General features: G+C 39.5%; 1 protein-coding gene across 1 annotated transcript in view; it reads left to right on the top strand.

Moving 5' to 3' along the window:
- Positions 1 to 7,438: 7,438 nt before the first annotated feature.
- Positions 7,439 to 26,282, top strand: part of cntln (centlein, centrosomal protein) — a 114,574-nt gene continuing 95,730 nt past the window's right edge. Inside the window, exons 1-8 of the mRNA XM_086083030.1 lie at positions 7,439 to 7,819; positions 12,366 to 12,454; positions 15,853 to 15,937; positions 18,080 to 18,214; positions 19,654 to 19,833; positions 21,130 to 21,263; positions 21,846 to 22,008; positions 22,944 to 23,177. Of these exons, the coding sequence (XP_085939156.1) occupies positions 7,739 to 7,819; positions 12,366 to 12,454; positions 15,853 to 15,937; positions 18,080 to 18,214; positions 19,654 to 19,833; positions 21,130 to 21,263; positions 21,846 to 22,008; positions 22,944 to 23,177 (1,101 nt within the window). The 5' untranslated portion in view covers positions 7,439 to 7,738. The remainder of the gene's footprint in view (positions 7,820 to 12,365; positions 12,455 to 15,852; positions 15,938 to 18,079; positions 18,215 to 19,653; positions 19,834 to 21,129; positions 21,264 to 21,845; positions 22,009 to 22,943; positions 23,178 to 26,282) is intronic.

Genomic DNA, 26,282 nt, shown 5'->3' with positions numbered 1-26,282 from the left:
CTTTTGGGGGAGGCTTCGGAACCGGCTTGTGGGGGTGCTGCTGGCGGCCAACTCGCGCGGATTCGGGAAAGTCGGACGGTGAGGCGCAATCACGACGTACGTCGCCTTCAGTTCGTTTTTTTTTTTCCCCCCCTTTTCTTTTCTCAGTTTTCCTTCAAATGAGACAAGCCGAAAGTGCCTGTCCTACCTTGAGAAAAAGCTAGGAGAGAAAAGAAAAACGCCTCCCCGGCCCCCACGCGCACGCACTCCCCTGGATGGGTGTCCGTCTGCACAGCCCTGCAGGGAAGGTGTTGCGAGCTTCTTTGCGCCTCTTACTTGCTTTGTTTGATGAGTTGATTAGTGCCACGGAAGAAGTGTGGTGTCTTTGTGCAACAACAAAATGAGACACTTTCCTTTTGCTCCACGCGTGGGTCAAATGATTAGAAACAGCTTTCAACTCGAGTCATATAAATGCCTCAATCAAAAATGCACGTTTATTAATTTTTTTTTAATTGATCGCACAACCAATCCTCTTAAACTTTTTGGATGCAGGGCATTTTTCCAAGGACCAGATGTGGCTCAAGTATTGACACTCATCAGTGCTTCTCAGTTATTTTCCAGCCCCCCCATGAAGAAAATAATATTAAGGACCCCAACCCCAGCTCACCACAGCGACTACAAATTGGTCAAAATTGTCTCTAAAACTATTCTAAGTAGGCTACACCTCATATTGTATAACATTTAAGAAAAAGAAAAAAATAACTTCAGTTACCTACATTTAAAAAAATATTTTTATAATTGTGGTATGAACGCTGTGTTTAAAGATGAATTTATGTTTATCTTGAAACAGACAAATAAAGTTATGTTCTATTCTATTGTATTGTTTTGTGCATCATTTTGCTTGAAATCCTCCCACTCCCAAATGTCTTATTTAAATTCATAACATGTTTTGACTGACTAAGCTCTCTCCGCCTTTCTTACTTTTTTCCATGGTGTCCATCCACCCACTCATTTGGTATACAGGTAAAAAAAAAAAAATTTAACATTTATGTATTTTGTTACATTTTGGTTTTGTTTTTGTTCGTTTTTTCGTTTTTAGAGGGGAGCATTTTTAGGTGTTAAATTAAAAAAATAAAATATATATATATAGTTCTTTATTTGAAATTATCCATTATTGGTTTTTGGATAATTTTATGTAGTGGATGACACAATTAACAGGACAATGCAAAACCCTGTTAAACAGGAGTTAAACTGTTGAACACTGCTCTATATTAATTTGAAAAATTCACATCCGTAAAACAGAAAACAGCGACATCTGGTGAGACCCATCACCATATAACGCAAGATCATCTTTTTCAACATCGGGAGCAATGTCTACTTCCTCCGGTGCTGCTGTTTTGGTTAGCAACAGAGTTCAAATGGCTCCAGTGATGCTATAAGGAAGGCGTCTATTGAGGGAGACTTTTATTTGTTGTAAGTGGATGGAATAAGGTGCATGCAGGCAGCTGAATCCCAAGGTAGCTGTTCCAACCAAGTCAAACGTCTGGAAGCCCCACTTGCATGTTTGGTCAAGGGGTAAATAATAGGTCTGGGATTAGGCTTGTGTTGAATTCATTGGCGGATAACAAGCTACCGAGGTCCCACAATATGCATATTCATAGCTAGGCCGAGGCCGTGGGAGAGTGAACACCATATGCCTGTTAGTCCGAGGGCTTGCCTTTGCTAATTAAACGAGATATTACATACTTGTGCTGTATATGAGCCAAAAGCCCACATGGACAATATAGTGCTGATGTAAACTCACAGGTCACGCTATTAGGTACACCTACACTATCTGAATAGATCCAATACAAGGATAATAAAGTTCAGTTAGATACGGAATCATAACTTTCTGTCCAACATATATAAAATACTGAATTGTGTCTGATATAATATGATATTATCATTGCATAATTAGCGCATTTTTTTCTTAGTTAAGTTACAGTGAACATCCCAAAACTATCCTTCATTATTCACTGAAATACGATATTTTTGTGTTCAGGCCAAAGTAATAAAAGTATTGCTTTGCCACCATCTTGGTGTCAACGAACTACATTGACTTCAGTTGAGGAACTGCATTTAGACTAAAGTATTGCTTTAGCGCCATGTGTGGCATCTACACTACAGCTAATAAACCTTGACGTACAAATAGCAGTTGTTCACTTTATTTCCTCATATAAAGAGCCATATTTTTATGCCCAGTGCAAGTCTAGAGAAAGATGCAGTGCGCCATTGTGGGAGTCAGCACAGCTAACTTGATTCCCTCCCAGTGAAGATCACCTTATTCCCTTTCAATTCAACACGAGAGACGTGCACAATCGACATGGTTGAAGCATGATGGAGTCGCTGGATGATGTATAAGTTAAATACTCTTATTTGTACTTGTAAGCAATACATATCATTAAGAATAAAAGTACACCTGGTCGGTGCTGGATTTCACTTTATTTTCTTTTCTTTGGTCCTTCCTCGGGTCTCCTGACGGTCCTCACGACTCTGGCTGGATTCTGAAGTGTTCGGTTTAGGTGAACGGTATGGGATTTTTTAATAGGATTTAGGTGAACTAATGAATACACACTCACACGCACACACACATGCATATGCACATACAAAATAATTATTATTTTGTCAAATCGGTAAAATTACCGAATTAACAATACTGAGCTCTCCAGAAAGAAAAATAAAAAAGAAGAAAAATATGAATTTATGCACACAATTGTGACTTTTGTCATATATTATGATTTTGTTGTCAGGAAACTGTACCTTCTTTCTAAATAAATATGACTGAAAATGTGATTATTTCTTATTTTGTAGGGGTTTTCTCCCCTCATTAACTGCATTTTACATTTGACATGTCTACATTTTTGTACAATAAAATGTTCACTTTACATTTTTCATCCACATGTAAACACCTTTATTATCGTTAATGATCTTCTTTTTTTCCTGAAAATGCTCTCAAAGTAAGATTTCTTGGGAAGATCATTTTTAGATCATAACTCTGTCATAATAACAATCAATCCTTATGTGCTGCTTTTGACTATTTTTAATGGTGAGCTAAAGTAGTTAGCCAGTAAGTCAGCATACAGCGTGTAGTGAGTGTGTGTATTTCTTGCTGTGACAAGTCCCCCCCTGTTCATTACTCAAGCAGCAGGTTTAAATGATGGTAATGATAATGAGCTATTGAACCTGCCACCTCCTGGGACAGCCATCAGCTAGTGCCCCTGTACATCAGGAGTCAAACCCTCTGAGGTTCACCTCTTCATTAAGTTCCAGTCACTCATAACATGCAGTAAAAAAAAAAAAAATCTGGAAAGGTCACTTTAGCTACTTCACCGTTCCTCAGATAGTCTAGATAATACAAAAAAACACAACTCTGTTATGATAACAGGATTTTCTGATGCGACCAAAATGACTCGAAAAGTGGACATTAGGTGGAAAAATTATTTGTATATACAAATAAGGCTGGAAGCATATTCAAGACTACACAGAATCAGAGTTTCTGTGTTAGCGTGTATTAGCATCAGCTAACAGAGCTATCAGTATTACCTTTTGCTAACTGGCACATACAGTACCCGAATGTTTGGCGAAGTTGAATAACTGGGAGTGAAGGTTCTCTATTACTACTATACAGTATTAATTAACGCATTTATTTCAATGGCTTGGTGACTAAGTGTTGCCTCCATGTAGGCTACTGTAGTCAAATCTTCAAACTCGGGGACAGTAGCAGTCACTTGCTTTTCGCAACCACAAAGCCATTGTAACCCAAGTCATACTTGTTTGTATTTGGCCAAACTGTAGATTGGATAATGTGAGCAATTGGTAATTTTCATGAAACAGGACCACCCCCTTTTATTTGGCTAATTTCAATGAGATTTGAATAACGGAATCACCTCATAAACATGTTCGTAAAACACCTATAGGAGCGGTCTTTTAAAAAAAAAAAAAGAATTACATGTGTAAGGTTGCAAAATCTGCCGAAACATAAACCCCAAAGCAGACATGACAAGGAAATCCAACAAAACTTTCTGAAATGAGAGCGTTCTTTATCCCTCCAAAGAGGGCGACACAGGCGTTGGGAATACTCTGCTCATCCCGATGCTGTTTTTCACCAGGGCAACCTTTACATTGGGCAATCAATGTCCCAAGTCCTTGGTCTTTTCTTCGCTCCTCGGGGAAATAAGAACTTTAAACACAGCCTCAACAGTGCAATTTACCCTTTTAGCAAGAAAAGGACAGGATCCCTGGAGAAATGTTCAGATCTCTTGTTCCCACACTGAGTTATCAAGAATGATGAGCTGCATGGGACCGTTGATGCGTCAGTGACATGTATGTATTGTATAAACATGCTGTGCGTCTGCCTTGAGGAGGTGGCCTAATCAATTGCTCTTTTATGATGGCAATCTTATGGGGACCAAAAGTTCATCTGTTAAATAAGGGTCCTACTTCGCTGGGCCTGTGCTAAAGGCGTGATCAAGGGGGCTTGTGGAGGAAAATCATCACATGCTTCCAGATAGGCACATGACGGCAATAGTAGAAGAGAGTAGTGTTAGTGGCAAGTTGGGACAGGTGATCAAGTTCAATGAAAAATGACTTTTTGTTGTTGCTTCACATTCTAGTTCAAAGACAGCAATGTTGTAATATACCTGATTACTAAGACAATAACTGACTGCAACAGAAAGTTAGGACTGCTGGAAAAAAAAACATTGGTACCCACCTACCCATTCTTGGGGACATGGATGCTGCAAGAACCAAGTCAAGGGCAGGCAAAAAAAAAATTGGACCCTCCACATCCTGGTCACCACCTCTTACAGCTCCTTTGAACTATGCACACTAAGCTCATATTACCAGAGACAAATTAAAAGTGTGTTTTACATACTTGCCCAATAAAGATGATTCTGATATTATATTTGGAAACTTTTTACATACTGTTTAAATGCCAATGTAACTTATCAGGCTGAAGAAGAATTAAGCCATTTAGCAAATAAAGGCATCAGCTGTTCTGGAAAGTGACTCAAGTGACTTCATGTCATCTCGTTTCCACCCAGCGGGAAGGATGTTCTACTAAACACTCTGTGAGTCGTGACATCCCCACTGGCATTTGTACAATCGCTGTTCCTTTGGTACTTTAAGTGCCTTTTGTCATCTGCCGCAGTTCTCAGGTTCTTCGGCATCAAAGCCGTAGACGCCATTAATGCATGACAATATCCCCGCTTACCTTGAGGCAGCAGGCGGAGACGTGCTTTGTACAACTCTCCGCGGAGTGTCGTGTTTGTGCCTCTCCTCCTTACGCCGTCTGCCTGCCTGCGTCGGCACGATGTCGGGGCTTGTCGTCGGGTTCTTTGGGGGGGGTTTCATGCCGCTGAATTTACATGATCGCGTTTGTGGCTACCCTCCTCCTCCACTGGTAGATTAAATGCTACCGAGCAATCAACATTTTCAGTAACTCTGCTCAGGTATGACAGGAGTGCATCATTGTCAATGTAATTTGGGTCTATGCACCCTCACTAGACTAAACGAGGTATTCTAATTAATTTTGTGTTTGTGTAATATGAATAAATCACCAAAATCTACCTGCTTTGATCCATCTCAGGCGGCGGCCATTGTTCTAAAAATATGGCCAGGACCAAAAGAGGCTGGACATCCAAATTATGGGGGGGGGTCCCAAACGTGAATTGCCGTAATTTTTCAGCATTTTTGGTCACAGAGGCTCCTCACGCTTCGCTGTCAACAGTCCTGTAGAGATGAGTTCAAAATAACCCGTATGAATGAGAATATCCACAGGCATTTTTTGAAAAGTGTATTTATCTAAATGAAAATGGAGATATTTTCATTAATTCATGTGGTATTACAAAGACGGATTTCCCCATTGGTTGTGTATCAAAGTAGTCCAGCCGTCATTGCAGTGGTTGTGATGGTGGTTTATTTTTGAACGGTATGGCGGTTTGACACATCCAGGCCAGAGGCAAAACTGAAAGGTTTGTGAAAATGTATACTTTTTACCCTAAATGCAGGAAGTGTGTCCTAGCTAATATGAATGATTGCTTGGATCTCTCATTTATGTGCTTTAATCGGTCCTTAGCTTGAGCAAAACATGCCTGTGGAGATCAAGCAAGCGCGTGGAAGTGTTCAAATGACAGGATAATATAGACGTGATGCTGGATTTGTTCTTTTTTGTAGGCATGTCGATGTTAAAAAGACTTTTTCCTATTTTTGTTTGCGGCCAGATAGAAGGTTGTTCCGTTGATGCATGACGGTGATTAATTCCTGTGACCAAAGACAGAGAGGGAACATTAAAAGAAATCATGTGTCGGTTTATGCATCTGACCAAGGGCGCAGGCAGATGTCGCACATTATCTGGCAATTTAGTGCCGCTAAATGGTTTTTCGCAAATGAGCGTCCTAATGGCAGGCTGCGTTCTTGGGTCAAGAAATAGCCCGGCCATGCTAAGTTCATTGAGTGGAGCAGATGAAACAAAATGTGTGTGATTGCAGAGAAGCTATTTGTCATATTTCTTCATTTTCCTCGAACCCTGACCTAGAGACAGTAAGCACATTAGCTATATGAAATGGAGTTGTCATGTCTAACTGGCAAGGCAGATGTCTATCCATTCATTTTCTATAGCAATTGTCTGCATTAGAGTCATGGGTGAGCTGGAGCAGGACCTGTTATTTGGGCGAGGGGCAGGGTACACCCTGGACAGGTCGAGAAATGTCGAGAAATGTCGAGCATTCACTCTCACATTCGCTCTAATGGACAATTTACAATCTTCTATTAGCCTACCATGCATGTTTTTGGATTGTGGGAGGAAATCAAAGTACCCAAAAGAAACCTACACAAGCACGGGGGAGAACATACGAACGCCACACAGGAAGGCCCAGATATGAACCCATAACTGCTGAACTGTGAGACGTGCCGTCACACTTTTTGTATAACAAACAACATTAAAAACCTACAATGCATATGCATATGGACATGAATAAATATTTACTGTCGGATAAGGAATGATATTGAACAATATGAAATCATGTGGAATGATATGGAATGACATGTGGAATAGTACTGAATAAAACTGAATGATATGAAATATGTTTTTAATATGATAGTAGAATTGGGAATAAAAAGTTTGGGGGGGGGGGGTGAAAACTTTTACTCTGTTGTTTGTGTCATTGGGAATGAATGAACTCTACTTTGAAACTCTAACCCGAGATTGAAAAAGTATTTTTCGGCAGGAAGAAAAAAAGGATTAAAATAAATATTAATAACCATACGGGGATTTTATAATGATATGTTATTTAGATAAATAAATTCATCCATCCATTCTATTTGTTTCTATTTGATTTTCTCAATGTCATATGTTGACTCGAACTGTCGTAAACCGTCGTGCCTGACGTGATCATCATGACGTAACCGAACAACAGCGGGCTGTTTTGAAAATAGGAAGCCATGAAAAGGAAAACCACAACAACTAGAAAGCGTCTTGGATGCTATTGACAACCGTAGTGAGTGACGAAACAGACATGATAAATAATGTCTAGTTTCAAACGCGATGTCTTTGGAACACGCTGTTGATCCAAGGCGGAACTTTTAACAGCGACAGTAGGGCTTGAAGCGAACGAGTGCGCGTTAGCTCCTGGCTAACGCTTAGCAGGCATAGCTCCCGGTTGCTCAGTTGCACCGGTATTGTGCTATTATTGAGGGTGAAACTATATTTCCGGGAGCCACAATGTCGTCTGCAGGCGCCCCTCGTATGCTGGCACTGGAGGAGCAAGTGAGAAGCTTATCGGAGGAGTTGGTTCAATGCCAGGTAATGTCGCTAAAACATTGTACACGCGGTTGATGATACTACATGTATGATGCACACGTTTCACATAAAAAAAAAAAAAGGAATACAAATCACGGTAAACTACCAAACACTAATGATACACAATTTGTGCGCATGTTAATTGCCAAATACTAGTGGACTTCCTGTCACCGTAAGTCGCTGGAAGATATTGTGTATGAACAAAAATACATGATCTACTTAGTGTACAGTAGCATATTTGTACTTTTTGAGAAATCAGTAACTGTAGCCCGTTCTGTATTTATTTATTTGCACTGAAACCATTCTCCCTTGTGCATATGAATCCAAGTGCACACATTGTCCTCACTGAGCATCAATATTGAGAAGCTCCCCTCATCAGTGTGTGATATGAGATGAAGAGAATTTTTTCATGCATACTCGCCACCAGGTGGTGCCTAATAACGTGAACTGTTGCACACTTCGCAAGTTTGCATAAGTGACAAATTAGTCACACGACAGGTAGCAAGTTAATTTTTTTTGCAGCAGATTCCATTTCCTCACTCTGTTGGTTACATCAATGTTGATAAAAAATAAATGCAATGGGGGAAAAAACATCATGAAAGTGACATATTTTACTTCTTAATCACAAGGAATTGATCATTGCATCATTAGAAAGTCAATTAATTATTTTGAGCAGAAAAGCAACCTTTCCTGTTGGATTGGAGGAAGATTAATTTACATATATAAAAAAAAATCTATAATCCTTCAAGCGGAATTTCAACATACACTTTAGTCTGCTGTGTATTTTTTTGTGTTGAACCAAATCACAGGTGCGTGAGAGAGGTGCAAAAACAGTCATGCATCTGAGCTTGGCGGAGAGGGGAGTTGGGACAATGCCTTGTTCATTGGCACATTGACAGTTGCCAGTAAGAGGACCGGCATTTGATTTTTACAACTAGTGTCCATTTTGTCCGCAGTGGGACTTGACTGTGAAGCGAAAGTCCTTACAGAAGAGCCTTCTCGTAATTTCCTGGCATTTTATTGATAAATTAACATGTCTTAATGATAATTTTTGGCATGTCGTGATTGTCAAATTCTTCGAAAAATCTATTTTAAATATCAATCTTGCAATAATTGTATGAACACCCGATGTGTGTGTCATTATAGTTTTAGTGTCCTTTTGTCAATCTCAATATTTTAAGGCAAATTCTGATGTTTAGCAGGAAAAAAAAAATCTGATAATCGATTCATTGACAGACACATTTTAAAAATAGGGTTGTGCGAGTACCTATGCCATTACCAGGTATCAATATCGGTCAGTTGCTGGCCTTATTTGTAGATATCAAGTAATCACGAAGGCTGCTGATACCAGTCACCGATACAAGTCTCTATACTTGCATTGTGATAAAATGTAACGCTTAACAGTATTTTCCAATTTCATAGTGTCTTCCTTAACAGTTAATAGTTGAACCTGTATAATTTTGCATTTCAATTTGTTTTGAACAAAGAGTTGGGAGTTGTCAGTTTGATTTTGGACTTTTGTTAATATATTCCAAATGAATACTAAGTCAAAGTGAGTTGTTTAAAAAAAAATATATATTTATTTAAATAATCTATTGCAGAGTGACTGTTCTGCCTTTTGCCAGAAATAAATAGAAGGTCTTTCTTTAAATGTTATGTCTGGTTTAATTGAAATGAAATGTATCAATTCAAAATTGGTTACTTGGTATCAATCTGAAAAAAAAGGTGGTATTGAACATCCCTGTTAAAAACTATATAATGAAACAAATTAATTATTTTTTGGTCCCTTAACATAGTACAACAATGTTGAGTATAGTATTTGTTTAACTTTACAACGGGGAGGTTCAACAATAACACAACAACAAAGACATGAGTTGCAGGCAAAAAAATGTTTTCCCCAATTCTTTCAAGAGAAACTTCCAGGACTCCAACATTATAACTGTTAGTCTGTTAAAATTAGCATAACAGTGAATCATATTTTTTTATAATCCGTTGTTTTTATTGATTTCGCTGCCTGGCCGTTGAAAAATGTCTTAGATAAAACCGGTCAGAAATGCAAAAAAAAGTTGGGCAACGCTGTACTGCACTGAAAAAATATTGATATCTTTCATTCATTTAGATAACATTTTTGTGTAAGTAAAATGTGCAGATCCGATCACTTCCTGCTGATGTTCTTGCTGCCACTAACGTATAGTAAACTGCCTGAAAGACACATCATCCTTGGTGGTCTCATTTTGGAGTACCACATCAGAGCTTCGGACCTTCTAATTGGGGGGGGCTTTAGTTCTATAGTGTACCATTTAAATATTGCCATTTGAATATCAGTGATGTCTTAAGTCTCTGGCAAGATGTACTCAGGGACATCCATTAACTACAAAGGCGACCATCTGTCAGCCAGCAAGTGCTCCTGCTAGACTGATGCTAATTTAATTATTATGTGTGGCTGGATTCCAGTGGCTCATCCCACTATTTGGCCCGTGGTGTTTCAGTGTCTTAACATGTAAAATGAATAATTCATCCAGCCATCAAACACACATTCAGCACATGTTTAAGTGCGCACTGATGAGGGTCTTGACCAAACACTTGGCTGTCTAACGGCTAATGGCGGCTAAAGGGCCTCCATGTTTTCAAGTTATCCACTATCTACTTAACTTTCGCTGCATTGCAGAATCTCCAGCACCGCTTCCACGGCGTCTCTACGCAGACGCATGCAGATAGCATAGCTTGACAGTCCTTCCACTTTGTATGTTCTCCTCATGGTCTCATCAAGGTCCGCTCTGCCATTTGACTAAATAATTGATTAGACACTTTTTCAGATGGGGGGCTAAAATTCATGTACTAATTGGAGACCAGCGGATTCCAGTGGGAGGGTTGACTTTTATCTTGTGATGATGTGAACATAATTTATCAGATAATTTTATATCAAGTCGATTTGGTATAATTCTGTCTTTTAATGTCAGAAATGTATTTTTTTAATTTTTTTATTTTTTTTAGATGTCCCTCATTAAACGAAATGTAGCTTTAAAAACTCGAGAGACAATTTGAATTGGAAATGTGTCAGGGGCCGGCTGGGTTCGTCGACTTGAAGATGACTCACTCTGTCATCAGTTTTGAGTTTCTTTGGCGCTGCTTACTTTGGGAAAAACAGATCTGGAGAATGCTTGATTAATGAAGAAACTGCAAGCTCCATATCAAAATGGATGCCAGCCCCTCGCCGGTCATAAATAGTGCATCATGACAAGTGTCAATGCATTCTCCCCTTGAGTAGAAGGTCACATCCCAGACGTTCGCATTCAGAGATGCTCATGACTGACTCGGGCCGATCAAAAATTATTTTGTACAAGACGGCTTAAATTATTGATCGACTCCTCTTTTCCCTGGTATGCTAATGTCATCAGCGATTCCTCTTCATTTTTGTTTTTTAAGGGAGAGAAAACTGACATGTTTTGCTGCTGTCCTTATCGGAGATAAGTCCAAGGAAAATGTTGCTTAATAAGTCAAGTCAAAATTCAAACAACAAGCACTCCTGCTGTGCTTAGATGAACTGTTATAATGTCGCTGTTCAATGACAACTCTGTAAGTCCATTTTGTGACAAATATGGCTGTTAACATAGTTGCATTCAGTTTATATTCAAACGAGGCCTGAGCTGATGTTCGATTTTGACGATGTAATAACAGTGAGTAAAAATAATGCCGTATCACGGTATTAAAATTATAGCTCTAAAATGACCTTTGTGGAATTATTTTGGGGTAAAAAAAATAAACATTTTCCCCATTCAACACGATCTTGTTTATATTTAAACAAAATACAGACTATTTAGTTCAGCTGAAATGTCTAACATGTTAAGTCTAAATACATACATATATATTTTTTAACATTCTTCTTTTGTTTTTGGTTTATTTTTTCCTCACTCACCCATCACTGGTGAGTTATTTTTAGAGCAGACCTCTAGGCTCCTCGTGCCCTTGGGGCTAACTAGTACCCGCCGGCACTTTTTTAAAGTTAATTTGGAGGCAATTAACTTAAAAGAGGTGGCTTGTTTACTCAGCTTTGCAAACAGCCAGTCATATTGTGTCCTACTCTCCAAAAAGAAAAGAAGAGCTCATTACGGGTGAGGGCCTTTATTAGTGGTTATTCAAACCACCGGGTTATCGGCCCATGCTTGATTCAAACGTGCATCTATTGTGTGAAGAAACGTCATAAAAGGCACATATTTAGTGTCAAACAACAGTATTAATACTACATCAAGCCATACTGGAAGGAGAAAAATCAGGGTCCGACATTAATGGTGGCCTGATTGCCTTTGGTCACTATTGAATGTGTCTGGCCACCATGTACCTTACAGATGTTGGCCTTACCAGGCTAGTGATTTTGTAAATATGATGATGCAATCATATCAAGAATGTACAAGCGAGTACCATTTCTGACAGGGCGAACACAACATGTTGACCCAACAGGCTTCCACTCTAAAAGGCTTAATGTTGTACCCTGATAATATTAGTTTAGGTCAATTAAATGATCAATGCTAACTTTGTTGTGTTTTCCTAGGCTGATAAAGACTTTGTGTGGTCCCTGTGGAAACGACTCCAAGTGGAACATCCAGACTTGACCCAGGCTGTGAGTCTGGTAGTTGAACGGTGAGTAGATGCAACTTTTCTCAAAACCCCCACAGCTGTACATTTTTCATCTTTTATTATTATAATTTTTTTATTTATTTATAACACCAGCCCAGTGCGGCGAGCTAAGCGTGAAAGTCGCTCGGAGGACGTAAGGCACCTTGGCCGTTCTACTGGGGTTAGGACGGAATTTGCCGCAGATGCCGATTTAAGCCTTGTTATCCTCAGTATCGCAGTTCAGCCATGGAAACTTTTTGAATGAAAACACTCTTACACGGCTCCCGTTGTGGACCGTTGAAAGACCCCTGCCAACACGCCTCTTTAACGGATAAATTGAGATTGAATATGACCTTTTTCACAGAGTGGCTAAGCCACATAAAGATCAGTAGCATGGGAACGTTCACGAAAGATAAAATATGTACAATTTTCCTGACAATGCCCACGTGTATAAATGTAATCTAATATACTGTAGGAGGCTTCTGTCTTTGGGTATGTACCTGGACAGAAAGATCCGAGGACGGGAATCTTTGGCGCAAATGCTCCCGCCTCTAAAGCAGACCAGTCACCCCTTGACTTCTCAGCTTGTTATTTGTGAACATTTTTCATCCCTGAAGAGGAGTCATCTAACCTGCAACATTGAAAGACTTTATCAGAGGATGTTTGAATATGGTTTAGGCATCCTTACCGGATTTTATCTACAGAATTTCACAATGCGTTCACACGGAACAAGTTATACGAATGTGGTGTGATTTCTGTGATTGGTCGCTTGATCAGGTTTGAAGACCATTGTTCTAAATCTGATTGTGCAACAAACAAGTTAACCAAGGAGAAATCTCTGCCCAATTTCCGATTGCTGTTTGAGTCATTTGCTCCCCAAAACGTATAAAACGTTCTATTTTAAATATTGCCATGGTCCCAAAAACGTTTAATTTAAAACATTAAAAACGGCCAGCAGGTGGCAGCAGAGTATAAGAGATCAGCCAGGGCCATGTTGCAACAAGCTCTTTTTTCCCAGTGTTTTCAACAGGCTTATGAATAATGATTAAACTTAGCTATATTCTAGTGCTAATTGCTGCAAAACGGAAACAGATACTAATCTTTTTTTCTTTTTATGAAAGAAGAGACTCTAATCTTTCCTTTGGTAGGTTCCATGTTTTTATAGCAGTAGAACAGAATATTCTGTGGGCCTTGCAAAATCAGTCAAAATCCAGTAAAACAGCCGGGAGCGAAGGGGGTTGCTTCATTGAAAATGGCTTGGAGGGAATGAGTTAATACTAATTTTGAGTTGTTTAAATTTATATATTTGCACCTTTTTAGTTTAAAATGACTTATTTAATAAATCTTGTTTGGGCCAAAAGGAACTTGCATAATTATAGTGTTTTAACTAAATGTATTTGTTTTAATATTTTTACATGTTGAAACATTTTCTTGTTTTGTACCAAAAACAAATGATTGTCCTAATCGTGATTTCAATTATTACCAAATTATTCGTGATGTATATTTACTTCATAATTGAGTAGCTCTACTATTGGGGAATATTTGTAATATGTAGCCATGTATCATCAAATGCTAACACATTTGCTCAAATGATGTTTGACCAACAGGCACTTGACACAGTTGGTAATGTGTAACGTGCAAGCGTTTTGGTCTCGACCAAAGAACCAAATTACAACCGCGAGCACATCTTAAATAACCTTGGGTGCGCAGTACATATGACATCAAGGATCTGAGAGTTTTTAGCAGAGTAAAAAATAAACACCGTGCGTAGAGAGAGTTCCTCGGTACAGGTGCCTCCCGTTCCTTCTCCACACCCTCTTCAGTTAGTTCACAGCCCCACAGGAAACCCATCAAAGTGTGCTGGTCCTTGGAGACTGCCGCGGGAACATCCACCAAGAGATCGCAGCGTGTGTACTGTATCACCTGATGCGCAGGAGGATATTGACATGGTAATTGTGTCGACTCCAGTCAAGCGCAGGGTCCCACCGGGAGCCTCCGTTCAAACCTCCTCCTCTCCCCCGTGTGGATTTTTACTTTTTTTTTTCTTTTTTGTGGAGCGATTCGTTGCTTTGCGGTGAGCGCAAGCCCCGACGCACCAGTAGATGTAGCTAGGGCAGCTCGCGTTCCATTTCTTACCCCCAAGGGACACCCCAGATACTTATTTCAGTGTCTGTCAGGGGAGGAGGCTGATCAGAAGAGGCAAAGAGACTGGAGGAAAGGCCTTGAAGACGGGAGGTGTAGCAAGAGTGAGCGATGAGTACGTGGAGGAGAGGGAGGGAGGGAGGGGGGAGGGAGGGGCCCTGGTGGCTTGAAGCAGTTGAAACAAACCGGTCCCCAATTGCTGCTCTGTTTTTGTCTCCCTACAAGTTCACACGATTAAAGATGTGCCGAGGGCTGAAAGAAAGTTCACTCTGGTGCTGCTGTACATCTTTTGCACGCTACACATTTTCTTCTTCATCTGTATGTACAGTAATGTAGAGAGGAAGAACATGAAATGGCTCTGTGTTCGTGGTGATGGATTTTAAAGGGGCCCATTATAAAAGTGGTTGTCCTCTGGTCGCCAGTCAAACAACTATTCACGCTCACATTCAAAACTATGAAAAATGTAGTCCATTTAATTAACCTAACATGCATGTTTTTGGAATGCGGGAGGAAGCAGGAGCACCTGGAACAAAAACAGACAAGCACAGGGAAAACATGCACACAAGGGCCTGAGCTGAGTCTGAAATTTGAACTCAATTGTGAGGCAGACATGCTAACCACGAGGGTGCCGAGCTGCCTTCATGTTAAGATATTTCCCTGTAATAGACGCCACAGTTTTCCCATGCAGAAAAAAATGGCACCAGGTGTATTACCTCAGTTCATAGGTTGTTAAAGTCCCTGTAAAGTAAATCGATTTAGGTCTAAATATACATTATACATGTTTGAAGATAATTGCTGGAAACATGAAAAGACAGAGAGCTATGTAGTACGTAATTGTGCAGATAAAGTGTTAAACCATTTGTGTTCCTACTTTTTGGGGGCCAGTGACATTGGGCTTCTAGTGAGATAGGCTCCCGTGACCCGAGTGAGGATAAATGTTAAATGAATGGATTACATTTTTTGCTTCACAGGGACTTTTAAAGAGTTATTGTTTGAGCCAATTTATGACGGTTGCTAATGCTAACCAAAACAACAGCACCTGCCAGGCCAATAAATGGTCTGACAGGTGCATTTAAGTTCAGATGATATCTTTTTTACAATGTTGTTGGGAGCTTTGGGACTTATTAGTTCCGCCCAGTCTGCTTATTTTTGGGCCATTTTGATACATTTGCATAGTATAAAAATAGTATAAAAATTTATTTTGAAACGCCACTTTCGTTTGACATCAACTTGGGTTGCCATTTGCAGTCCTGCAAATTGTCCATCATTCTGTCTTCTAGTGAGAAGCACAAAGGTGAGATGAAGGACAGGAAGGTGCTGGAGATCCTCCAGGCCAAAGACTTCAAGATACAGGATCTGGAACAGGTACTGTGTAGTTTTCAATCTCACATCTTGCAGTATTGAGGAAAGGGAATGGGACGCTTTTACTTAATATGTTTGTCCTATTGCACTTCCCTTTTACTAACAATATGACAAAACAAAAATCGCAGTCTGTCAAAATACAAAATCTGGTGAGATTGGCCACTTAAACCGAAGTACAACGCAGCTAGAATTGAGAAAACTGGACATTGTGTTGTGGAGAAATTGACATTTTTGTACTGTACTGTATTCTTTTAGGACTGTTTTTGTGTGATACTGCCTATAGAAAATCTGGGTAAAAAAAAAACTGATTAAAATTAGAGTGAAATTCAGTCATTATTTCTCATTTTTCTGGAGCCTTCTGTTTCGTCTTCTTCTAATCCCCTTCTCCGACTGACAAGTTTCTGTAAAAAAATAGCCACCAATTGCTCGTATAGGACAAATTCGGGAGACGTCAATGGCTCAAAATTACTGTGATGTTTCAAATGCTGACACTTGCTCTAAAAACTCTACTTAACTAGCGCAAATGAAAGCTTAATGGTGAGAAGAGCAGTGTGGCCAGTAAAGTAGGTCATGTACTTTAGCAGTTAATTGTTTTTTTTGTCTGAATTTGTTATGGAGGATGTTAGAATTATTTGAAGTGCTCATGTTTTTTAAAGAATTCCTCAAAGATGGTGGTCACGTTGCCACTGTTACTATTACTACTTTACTTTTTGTAAACAAGATAAGCTTTCGATGTTAACTAAGCTGTCCTAGACCTCAAAACACATTGTTACCCCGCCCCCCTATGAGCTGAGCACGACTGAGGTTCAAATTGTTCTTGCCGACCTCATTATCAATGTTTGAATTTATTTGATGCTCCCACGTCTGAATCTCTATTAAAGCCCCCTCGCTTCTGTACTCTTAGCACAGCGATCTGGAAGTAGCGAGGACAGCCTAAATCCACGATCTGGACGGATCAGAGCCATTTCCCCCATTGGGGCAATTAATTGCATCCCAGAGTGCACGCTCGCAGAAGATAGTGGATTATAAGACAATTCCAAATTGCAGCTGCTTGTGTAGCAAGGCCAGAAGGGCCATATAAGTTTCCATGAAGCTGGCATGAAATTTGGGTAACAGCAACATTGCTCCTTGCCAAAGAAATACGATTCAAGAATAAGAGGTTTTTTTTTTTATGTCATTCACAGAGTATGTATGTTTTCATCAACTGTTCCATGCCAAATCACCCACAAAAATCTGAACATTTAACTCCCAAAAATGTATAAAAACGTTCTATTTTTAATACTGCCATGGTCCCAAAAACTTATATTTATACGTTTTTTCCAAAAAATAGAATACAGAAAGCTTTGATGCAGCATCTGACCTGAAGAGGTCGCTTAAAGCAATTTTAGTTTTTACAAAAAACGGCCAGCTGGTGGCAGCAGAGTATGAGATATCAACCAGGGCAATGTTGCAACAAGCTCTTTTCCCCACTGTTTTAAACAGGTTTGTAAACAATGATAAAACGTAGCTATATTCTAATGCTAATTGTTGCAAAACAGAAACCGATACAAATATACTTTTTATCCTGTTAGAAGAAGAGACTCTAATGTTTCTTTTGGTAGGTTTCATGTTTTTATAGCAATAGGACACAATATTCTGTGGGCCTTGCAAAATCAGTCAAAATCCAGTAAAACAGCCGGGATTAAAGTGAAAATGGCTGGGAGTGAATGAGATAACCAAGAAGATTTGGATTTTAATGAAATTTGGTGTTCTTGCCGATTGTGATGGCACAACACTAAGTCTTAAATTTTAGGTTAATCGGAGCAAGAGTTTCGGCGCTACGGCCCACCAAATGTTCGATTTTTTTTTTTAAAAGAGGCGTGGCTGCCTTCCTTTGAAACCTTATCTCAGCAACTAGTGGGTTAATTTTCACAAAACCGCTATTGTTGGAAAGTGAATTCAAATAGGATTCCAAATCTGCAATAATTTAGAAAATTGGCATTTTTGAGTAACTTGACCTTTTGAACTTGAAATTGACCATGTGGATCACATGTCTTTAACAAAATTCTCACAAACGCTTAACCCTTGACAAAGACTTTTTACCCCAGAAGATAAAAGTGCATCATTTGACTTCTGTCGTCTCTTTTGCCGGATTTCTGTGTCCAGAAAGTGTCGGCGAAGCAGCAAGAGGTAAACCAGCTTCTCCAAAGACGGCCATTGATGGACGAGGAGGCTTCTTTAGTGAAGAGCGAGCTGGAAGCCGCGAGTCAGCAGCTGCTCGACAAGAGCACACAACTGCAGGTTGGTCCGACAAACTCTCTTTGGCGCAGCGTCCGATGTGACATGTTCCCTCTGTAGCATTAGACACAGGCAAGATAGATGATCGCTCTTGAACAAAGTTACACCCTTAGCCTTTGTTTCTTTTTCCCCTGTATTTGTCCTGCCGCAGACAACAGAGAATATGTAACAGCTGGTAAGAACGTGTGAAAGAAAAGCAGGTTTTTAACTTGCAGATAAATACTTAATGACTGCGTCAGTGGGGAGGAGAGCACAAAGTGTGTATCATGATGTGGCCTCCTAATTATGACTGCACGGGACCTGGCTATGATTAATTGATAGAGGAACGGTCCTCTCGCAGTTTTGGTTCGGTCTCATGGCGAGAGATAGCAGGGGGACAGCATCAAAAGAGGAGTCTAATGGGCCTTGTGGCGAGCGGCATTCTCATTAGAACCGACAGGGCGGCCCCTCTACCTGCATGTGTCCGGCTAACACAGCCAGCGGCTCGCTGGCATGGGCCCCTCAGCACAGGTGACCTTGGCCAATCAGTGGCTCACACAGGCATCTCACGGAATAAATTAAGGGGAAAAAAACTAAATTTCAAAGCCCCGCCAATCATTACATATTCATGTCAGGGTCAAAGGGGCCACTCAATACAGCAATGCCCACGATAGGTGAAAACACATCACCTCGAGAGGCTATATCAAAAATAATAATACCATATAAAAATATTAAATAATAATTTGAAAAAGATTTAAGTAGGTTTTATAACTATGGATTTATTTTTTATTTTTTTGAATTTATTATTCTGTTGACCCCCCCCCCCCCCCCTCAAGTACTTGGATGAAAATTATTTTTGCATTAGTTCATTGCAAATTTTTTGACTAACTATTGTTGTTTTTTTGGTATTGATTAATGATCTGCTTTAGGTTCAACTACATTTGCGGGTTATTCATTCTCACACCTGCAAAATACTACTACTAATAATTATTATTTTATACATATATATCTAAATAAAATTTTAATTATGGATGGATAGATGTATAGATAGATAGATAGATATTTGCGAATATTAGAGGATGAAATCGGATCAATTTGGACAATTTATGGTTAAACAATGGCTGTAAATGAGTAATTGATGATCAAAGTCATTCTTAATTTTATAATTAGTTGTCCACCCCTTACCTTTATACTGTCAAAATCAATAAATCAGAGATTAGCAGGGGCGCAAAAGATAAAAGTTTATATGGCAAGGGTTCAGTATTTTTATTTCCTAGTTTCTTGTATATATCACGCATCCGTATCCGTTCAGAACTTTTTGACTTGTCCTGGTAGCAAACAATCACAAACGCAGGGGAAGGCAAAACCTCCTCCATAATAACTTTTGTTTTTCTTGTGTTATTGTTTATTTGGCCCTCTCGACCTCATCTCCTGACACGCACACCTCCCTCATCCTCGTCCAGGAATTGAAGACGGAGTGTGGGAGGAAAGAGGAGGAGGCGCAGCAGGCGGCGCGTGCACTCGAGGAGGAGAAAGGGGGATTAACGTCCCGCTGTGTCGCCCTGCAAGCTGACCTGCAGGAGAAAGAGAGGCAGGCCAAGCACCAGCGTGACCAGAGGGAGGCTGCTCAGGCCAGAGTCAAGGTTTGAATAACACACACAGGGATGGTCCTTGTCCTCTATGGCGTTTCCCTTTCTTCTGCACACCTTGACATCTGTGATCCCTCGCTCCTTTCCCTCTCAAACTAACATTAGAAATAAAAATCACTGCAGCAAAGCACAGTTTAAAAACACCATCCACCATATCTTCCAATAGAAAAAAAACTGGATTTTTCGGATAATGCGTAGGTTACTCTATCCATCTATACATTGATGATAAAAGAATTCCCTTTCGTTTATAATTAATGAAAATAAAAAGGAACAAGGCACCCTGAAAAGAAACAGAATTTGTGAAATTACAGGAAAAAGCCAATGGGAAAAATTACAAGAATAGTCATATTTTTTTTCAAGAAAATATGTGATATTTTGAGAATAATGTTGTAATATTACAACTATCTTCTTGTAATATGATGATTTTTATTTTTGTAACATTCTTACTTTATTCCAGTAAACTTGTCATTTTTCCATATTATTGTTTTGGTAATAAATTAAACTTTGGCAATTGTTCTCTACTGAAATTTCTATTATATTATTTTCAAAATTGCAACCCCTTTTTCCCCCCCACCTCATATTATAAATGTATTCCTGTAAAATGATTTCTAATTTCTCATATCATTTATAACTGACATTTGAGTGCCACAAAATCAAATTATGATGTTGATTTTTATTTTTGGTAATAATAATAATACTAATGGATCAGATTTATGTAGCGCTTTTTTGGACACTCAAAGACGCTTCACAATGGGATACATTATTCATGCGCTGACATATTCACACTCTGGTGGCGGTAAGCTACTTAATAGCCACAGCGGCCCTGCGAGCGAGGCTGCCAGTGTGCGCCTACGGCCCCTCCGGCCACGACCAAACATTCACATCTTCCAGCCACCAGTGTGAGTGGTAAATTCATGACAGCAAAAACTGCAATTCTTTTTCACTCCTTACAATTTCTTTCCTTGTGAAATGACTGCATTTATCCCATATTACAACTTTGTTCTTGTAAACCTGTGAACAATTTCTTAGTATTTCAACTTGACTCGTGACTCCATTCCAGTAAAATTGCAACTTTTTTTCTAATCTAAATTACGACTATTTTGCTCGTTTTGTCCTGCTACTACAACATTAAAATACGTGTATGCGGAGTCAGAAGCTGTAACGTCGAACCGCGATGCAATTACATGAAAAATACCATTTAACATGTCCGGACACATTTATCTTTGGCGGAAAATCATGTTTGACAGTCCTTTACAAATTACATTACTTACTACAATATTTCCTATCCAGGATCTTGAGGAAGAAGTACGCAGTGCCTGGCAGGAGGTATCCAGGATGCAGAGTCACACCAGCTCCCTGGCTGCTTGCCTTTCCGTCAAAGAACAGGAGGTGGCAACAAAAGATGATCAGCTTCATAAACTTGGGTGAGTTCGACATGTCACGTAACACCTCATTTGCTTTCCCCTAAAAACTACAAGTAAATGGTTTACATTTAGTGGTGAGTGTGTTGTTAAATTGCAGTGCACTGTGCGTGCAGTGCATGTGAATCACACTTGCGTACATTGCTTTCAATGCCGAGGCTTGGGGGTGACACTGATATTTCCAACCACGGCTCACCTAAAGCCACCCTGTAAGCCTGTATAGTGGATGCGCTTTAAAGGAGGGAGAAAAGGGAAACTGGGCAGGCTTTGGCTAAGCTGTATTCGATATGATAAAAACTCTGGGAACCGTTAGGAGCCTTAGAGGTAATCTCATCCTTTTTTTTAACTACTTTTCTGTTTTAATGGCCGCCGCGCTGTAATGTGTCAGTCACATTCAGCGCTTGCCACGGCCTCTCAAGGTTTTAGCTCGGTGATTAAAGATGGCTTCGCGCGTTAGAGGAGCACTTTATGCTTGTAATTCCGCAGGAACTCTGGGAATTGAGTCCGTATTATCTGTTCTTTATCGGTCACACTGTGCTAAAATTAATTTGTGCGACATGCTTTGTGTGCGTGTGTGCGTCTCAGGTGTGAGTTTACAGAAATGCAGATGTTGTACAAACGGAGCACAGAGCATGCGGCGGCCCAGAACCATCTGATCAAGGAGCTGGAGGGACTCAACGTTGACACACAGAGAGTGATGAAGAACCAGGAAGAGGCACACACTGCTGATACCACTTCGTGTCAGAAGGTATACACACACACACGCACACGCACACTCATGGGTAAAAAAGCACTAACGGACAATCGGTTCTAATGGACGCCTTGCCGCCATGTTGTGGGCAAAAAAATTCCACCAAGTTACTCTATCTCACACGGTTGTAAGGTCTTCCACCTTAAGTTTATGGAAGACCAAAACTGTAAAAAAACAAATAAATAAATAAACGACTAAATAATTGACTAAAAGTGGAAAATAAAAACAGATCTAAAAAATATAATTAAAAAATGTAATAAATAAATATATATGAATGGAAATAAAAACAACAAAATATATGTATACATCCATAAATAAATAAATAAAAGTATTTTTTTTTTTTTTTTTTAAACTAGATTTATTGTCCACTGTCAGCTTGACTTGTCGAGCAGCTCAAGTCCTAAATTGTGGTGACAGTAGACATTTGGACAAGATATTCGTCCATTGCTGGTGCTCTTGAATGCAAGCCGGCGAGATTTCCTTGTTCGCCGAGCCGCTCACTCAAACAATGAAAGGCCGAGTCCAACCCAAGACAGGCTTAGGACCGACCCCTTATTTGAATAACATTTCTTCCTGGCAGAGCGTCTGCAGCATAAAATAAATAAATGTGAGAGCAGAGCGTTTTTATTTATTGATTGATATTTAATTCTATTTATATATTTACTTTTGTACTTATTTCGGCATTTATTTGTAAATTTATTTTTATTTTTTGAATATTTTTTTTAATTTTTACTTAGTTATTTTTGTTTCCATTAGTATTTATTTTTGTGGATTTAATTTTTGAATTATATTTTTTATCTCTGTTTTTATTTTCACTTTTAGTCATTTATTTATTTTTAATTTTGGCAGTTTTGATCCTCCATACACATTGACTTGACCTGTTCAAACCCGCTTCTGTGCCCCCACCCCCCAACTCCATATGTATTTGACAGTTGTACAGCGAGTTGAGTCAATGCTACCAAACCCTCATGTCAAGTGAGGCCAAGCTGCGGCAGAGCCACCAGGAGCTCAGTAGCCAGCTTGCCCAGAAAGAGCAGCAGATACTGCAACTGCAGGCCCAGCTGCAACAGCAACAACAACAACAGCAGCAGGAGGACCAACTACAGCAGCAACAAGCTCAGCAGACAGCAGTTTGCATCGCAAGCAACAGACAAACCAACTTGAAGGTGAGCGTTTGTCTCTTGCCTTACAACAGTGATTTCTAGAGCTGTCAAAATTAATCAATTCATCGACAAGTAATCGATTATCAAATTCATCGACAAGTATTTTAATAATCGAGTAAGCGTTTGGAGCCATTTTTTTATTTAAAATTGCTCAAATCCTCTGATTTCAGCATATCAACAGTAATTGTTCACTGATTTCTGTCGTCTTTCATGACAGAAGACTGATTATTTTCTGTGTTTAATTAAAATAAGATATTTGCCAACATCTGTTTTTAATTTGGGAACCAATGACCAAATCGGTAACAGAGTACAACATCTGTCCCAAACCCCCACATCCCCACTTTAAAAAAATTTAATTAAATCTTGACACGAATACGAAGTGCAAAATATACACAAATAATTGGTCAACAAACAGTAATCAGAAAAAAAGGAATCATATTAGTTGATTAATTGAATAATCAAAAGATTAATCGATTAAAAAAAATTCGATAGTGACAGCACTCGTGATTTCCAAACTCTTTGTCGCGTCACCTTTGTGTGCTGTAAGGGTTGAACAACTTGTGATAACGTCATTATTTTTTCATGTACAATTAATACCTTTAAAAACACATTTTGACACTCACTGTCAACTGAAAATGACATCGCACGTGCTGAGGAAACGGGTAACGACCAATCATGGCTCAGTTTGCTACATGACCAAACACAGAAAACAGCTGAGCCGTGATTGGTCGTTACTCGTTTCCTCAGCACGTGTGATGTCATTTTCAGTCGACAGCAAGTGGCAAAATGTGATTAAAGGTATTCATTGTACATGAAAAATAATGAAATTATCAAATTAATTCTAGAGAAAATGTTAACTTTTTATTGCTGTAAATGACTTAATGAGTCAAGTATTCCTTTATTTGGTCCAAAAACCAATGTTTATTAACTACCAATGACGATTTCAGACGAAGTCAATTTGTGAGTAATTTGAGATTAGATCATCATTATTTGAATATATATCTACTTTTTGTGACATTTTTATTTGGTTGTGGAATTATATGATATTTATTTATATGATTTTTTTATATTTTTGTGTAGATTGTTATTTTATTTTTTTCATACAGTTTATATATAGATGTGTGTTTGAGAAATAAAATGTCATTCATTTGAATATTTATCGGTTCGTGACATGGCTCAATAACATTGGGAAGCACTGCCTGAAAAGTCCTTTGACTGCACACTGGTCAAATAGCACAGACCAATTACAATTAAAGTAATGTGATTAATGGGAGCCTTAAGGTGTGGAAGATGATCCCAGGTTGTGTGTGTTGAGGCTGCAGTGGAGTGTGATAGCTCGCTAGCTTTGAACTGTCACCCTAGAGTTATAGAGGGCCTTGCAGTGAGATGAAAACCGTATTCAAATTAAGTGGCAATTGGCAGCTAATGAGGTGGAGATTGTGACCACATAAAGCGAAGATCAGCCTGTAGTCACGCAAAGTCACTCAACTAGGACTGGAATTTGTAAGATAACATATTTGCGGCAGCTGATTAAATTTTGTGCCTCCGCAGGCTGTGCTCGTTCAATTTGACTGCTCGGTAATAACCGACAGACTGTCGCAGATATCAGCTCCAAACGTTAAGTGAGACGCGATCGCCCTGCACTACTTAACCCCGTTAATTTAACCAGCCGCCATATGTATAAATGGATCATTTAGCCAGTAATTAATTACAGTAGTTGAGAGTTCTTGCCAGTAATTAATATGTTATTTAAAGGAGGTGGCTCGGGCATCTGGTTCGGATACTTCCTGGACGCCTCCCTGGAGAGGTGTTCCGGGCATATCCCACCGGCGGCAGGCCCCGGGGACGACCCAGGATACGCTGGAGAGACTATGTCTCTCGGCTGGCCTGGGAACGCCTTGGGATCCCGTCGGAGGAGCTGGTTGAAGTGGCTGGGGAGAGGGAAGTTTTAGGGTTAGGAGGGTGCCCCCCCCCCAAAAAAAATTATCTTTATATCATGCATTCTCGTGAATTTTCAGACTAAAAATGTTGATAACACATTACTAAGTCACACCATATTTTTTGCACTTATTTTGTATATATATAAAAAAAAAAAAATAATAATAATATAAATAAAATAAGGCATATGTAACGTTATATACGGTTGCGACACGTTTTTTTTTTTAATGACATTTTCTTGCAAACTTCTTGGGTGGCGGCCAGTTTACTTTGGTGGCCCGCCCAGTATTAACATGGTGTGGGACTTGCTGTTATGTACAAAAACACAATATTGTGCTTTTTCCCCAAAATGAGCTTTTGTTAGAAATGTTATTTTATTTATTTATTTTTACAATAGTGTGCATTTTTTTACACGTTATTGTGAGCTTTTTTATATCGCCAACCTCCCCACAATATCGTGATATTTATCGTATCATGATGTTTGGATATCGTTACATCCCTAATAGAAACCAGGTCACCTGCGACCCTAATAAGGTTAAGCGGCATAGAAAATGAGTCTTTGGGTATTTGCATCTTTTTTGGCAACAATATTTCCTGAATGATGTGATTTTACTGCAGCATTATCATATGTCAGTGATAGATTATGGTGTGCTCTGATACCTACAAATATGAATTGTGTATTGATAGTATATTGTACTCTCTCTTATTTACTGAACATGAGTAACTGTGTTCAGGCTCTTTTGTTTCTTGAACTTTCGCACCTACTGACATAAAAGTGTGCAGGTAAACAGATCTGCTATCCCAAAGCGTAGAACTCAGTCAGGGGGAGGTGGGGGGTGTTCTATTTCCCACTCTGCAATTTCACTGACAGGTCGCGCGCGTGTGCGTACGCGAGTGCGTATTTGCGCGCACGCGTGAAAAGCATTGAATTAAAAGCGCGTGTGTATTTGCGCACGTAATCACAAATTCCGTAACAAGTTTCTCCGGAACACCTGTTAAATTCTAATGCCCGGGTTGTCGGGGCAGATGTGATTTTAAATTTAAATGTTTGGTTGGAAGTTACCGTCGGAGGTGATCAAAGTGCTGATCGCAACAGGAGCGCAAGGCGGAGGAGACGCGGCGCTCATTTGAAAACAGGCCAGAGTGGCGGCTTTGAACACTGCGCTCATC

This window comes from Leptonotus elevatus, chromosome 8 (assembly GCF_054856555.1).
Source record: "Leptonotus elevatus isolate MCC_2025b chromosome 8, RoL_Lele_1.0, whole genome shotgun sequence".
Classification (NCBI taxonomy): Eukaryota; Metazoa; Chordata; class Actinopteri; order Syngnathiformes; family Syngnathidae; genus Leptonotus; species Leptonotus elevatus.
Note: the sequence above shows the minus strand (reverse complement) of the source record. Positions and strands in the feature narration are given on the sequence as shown.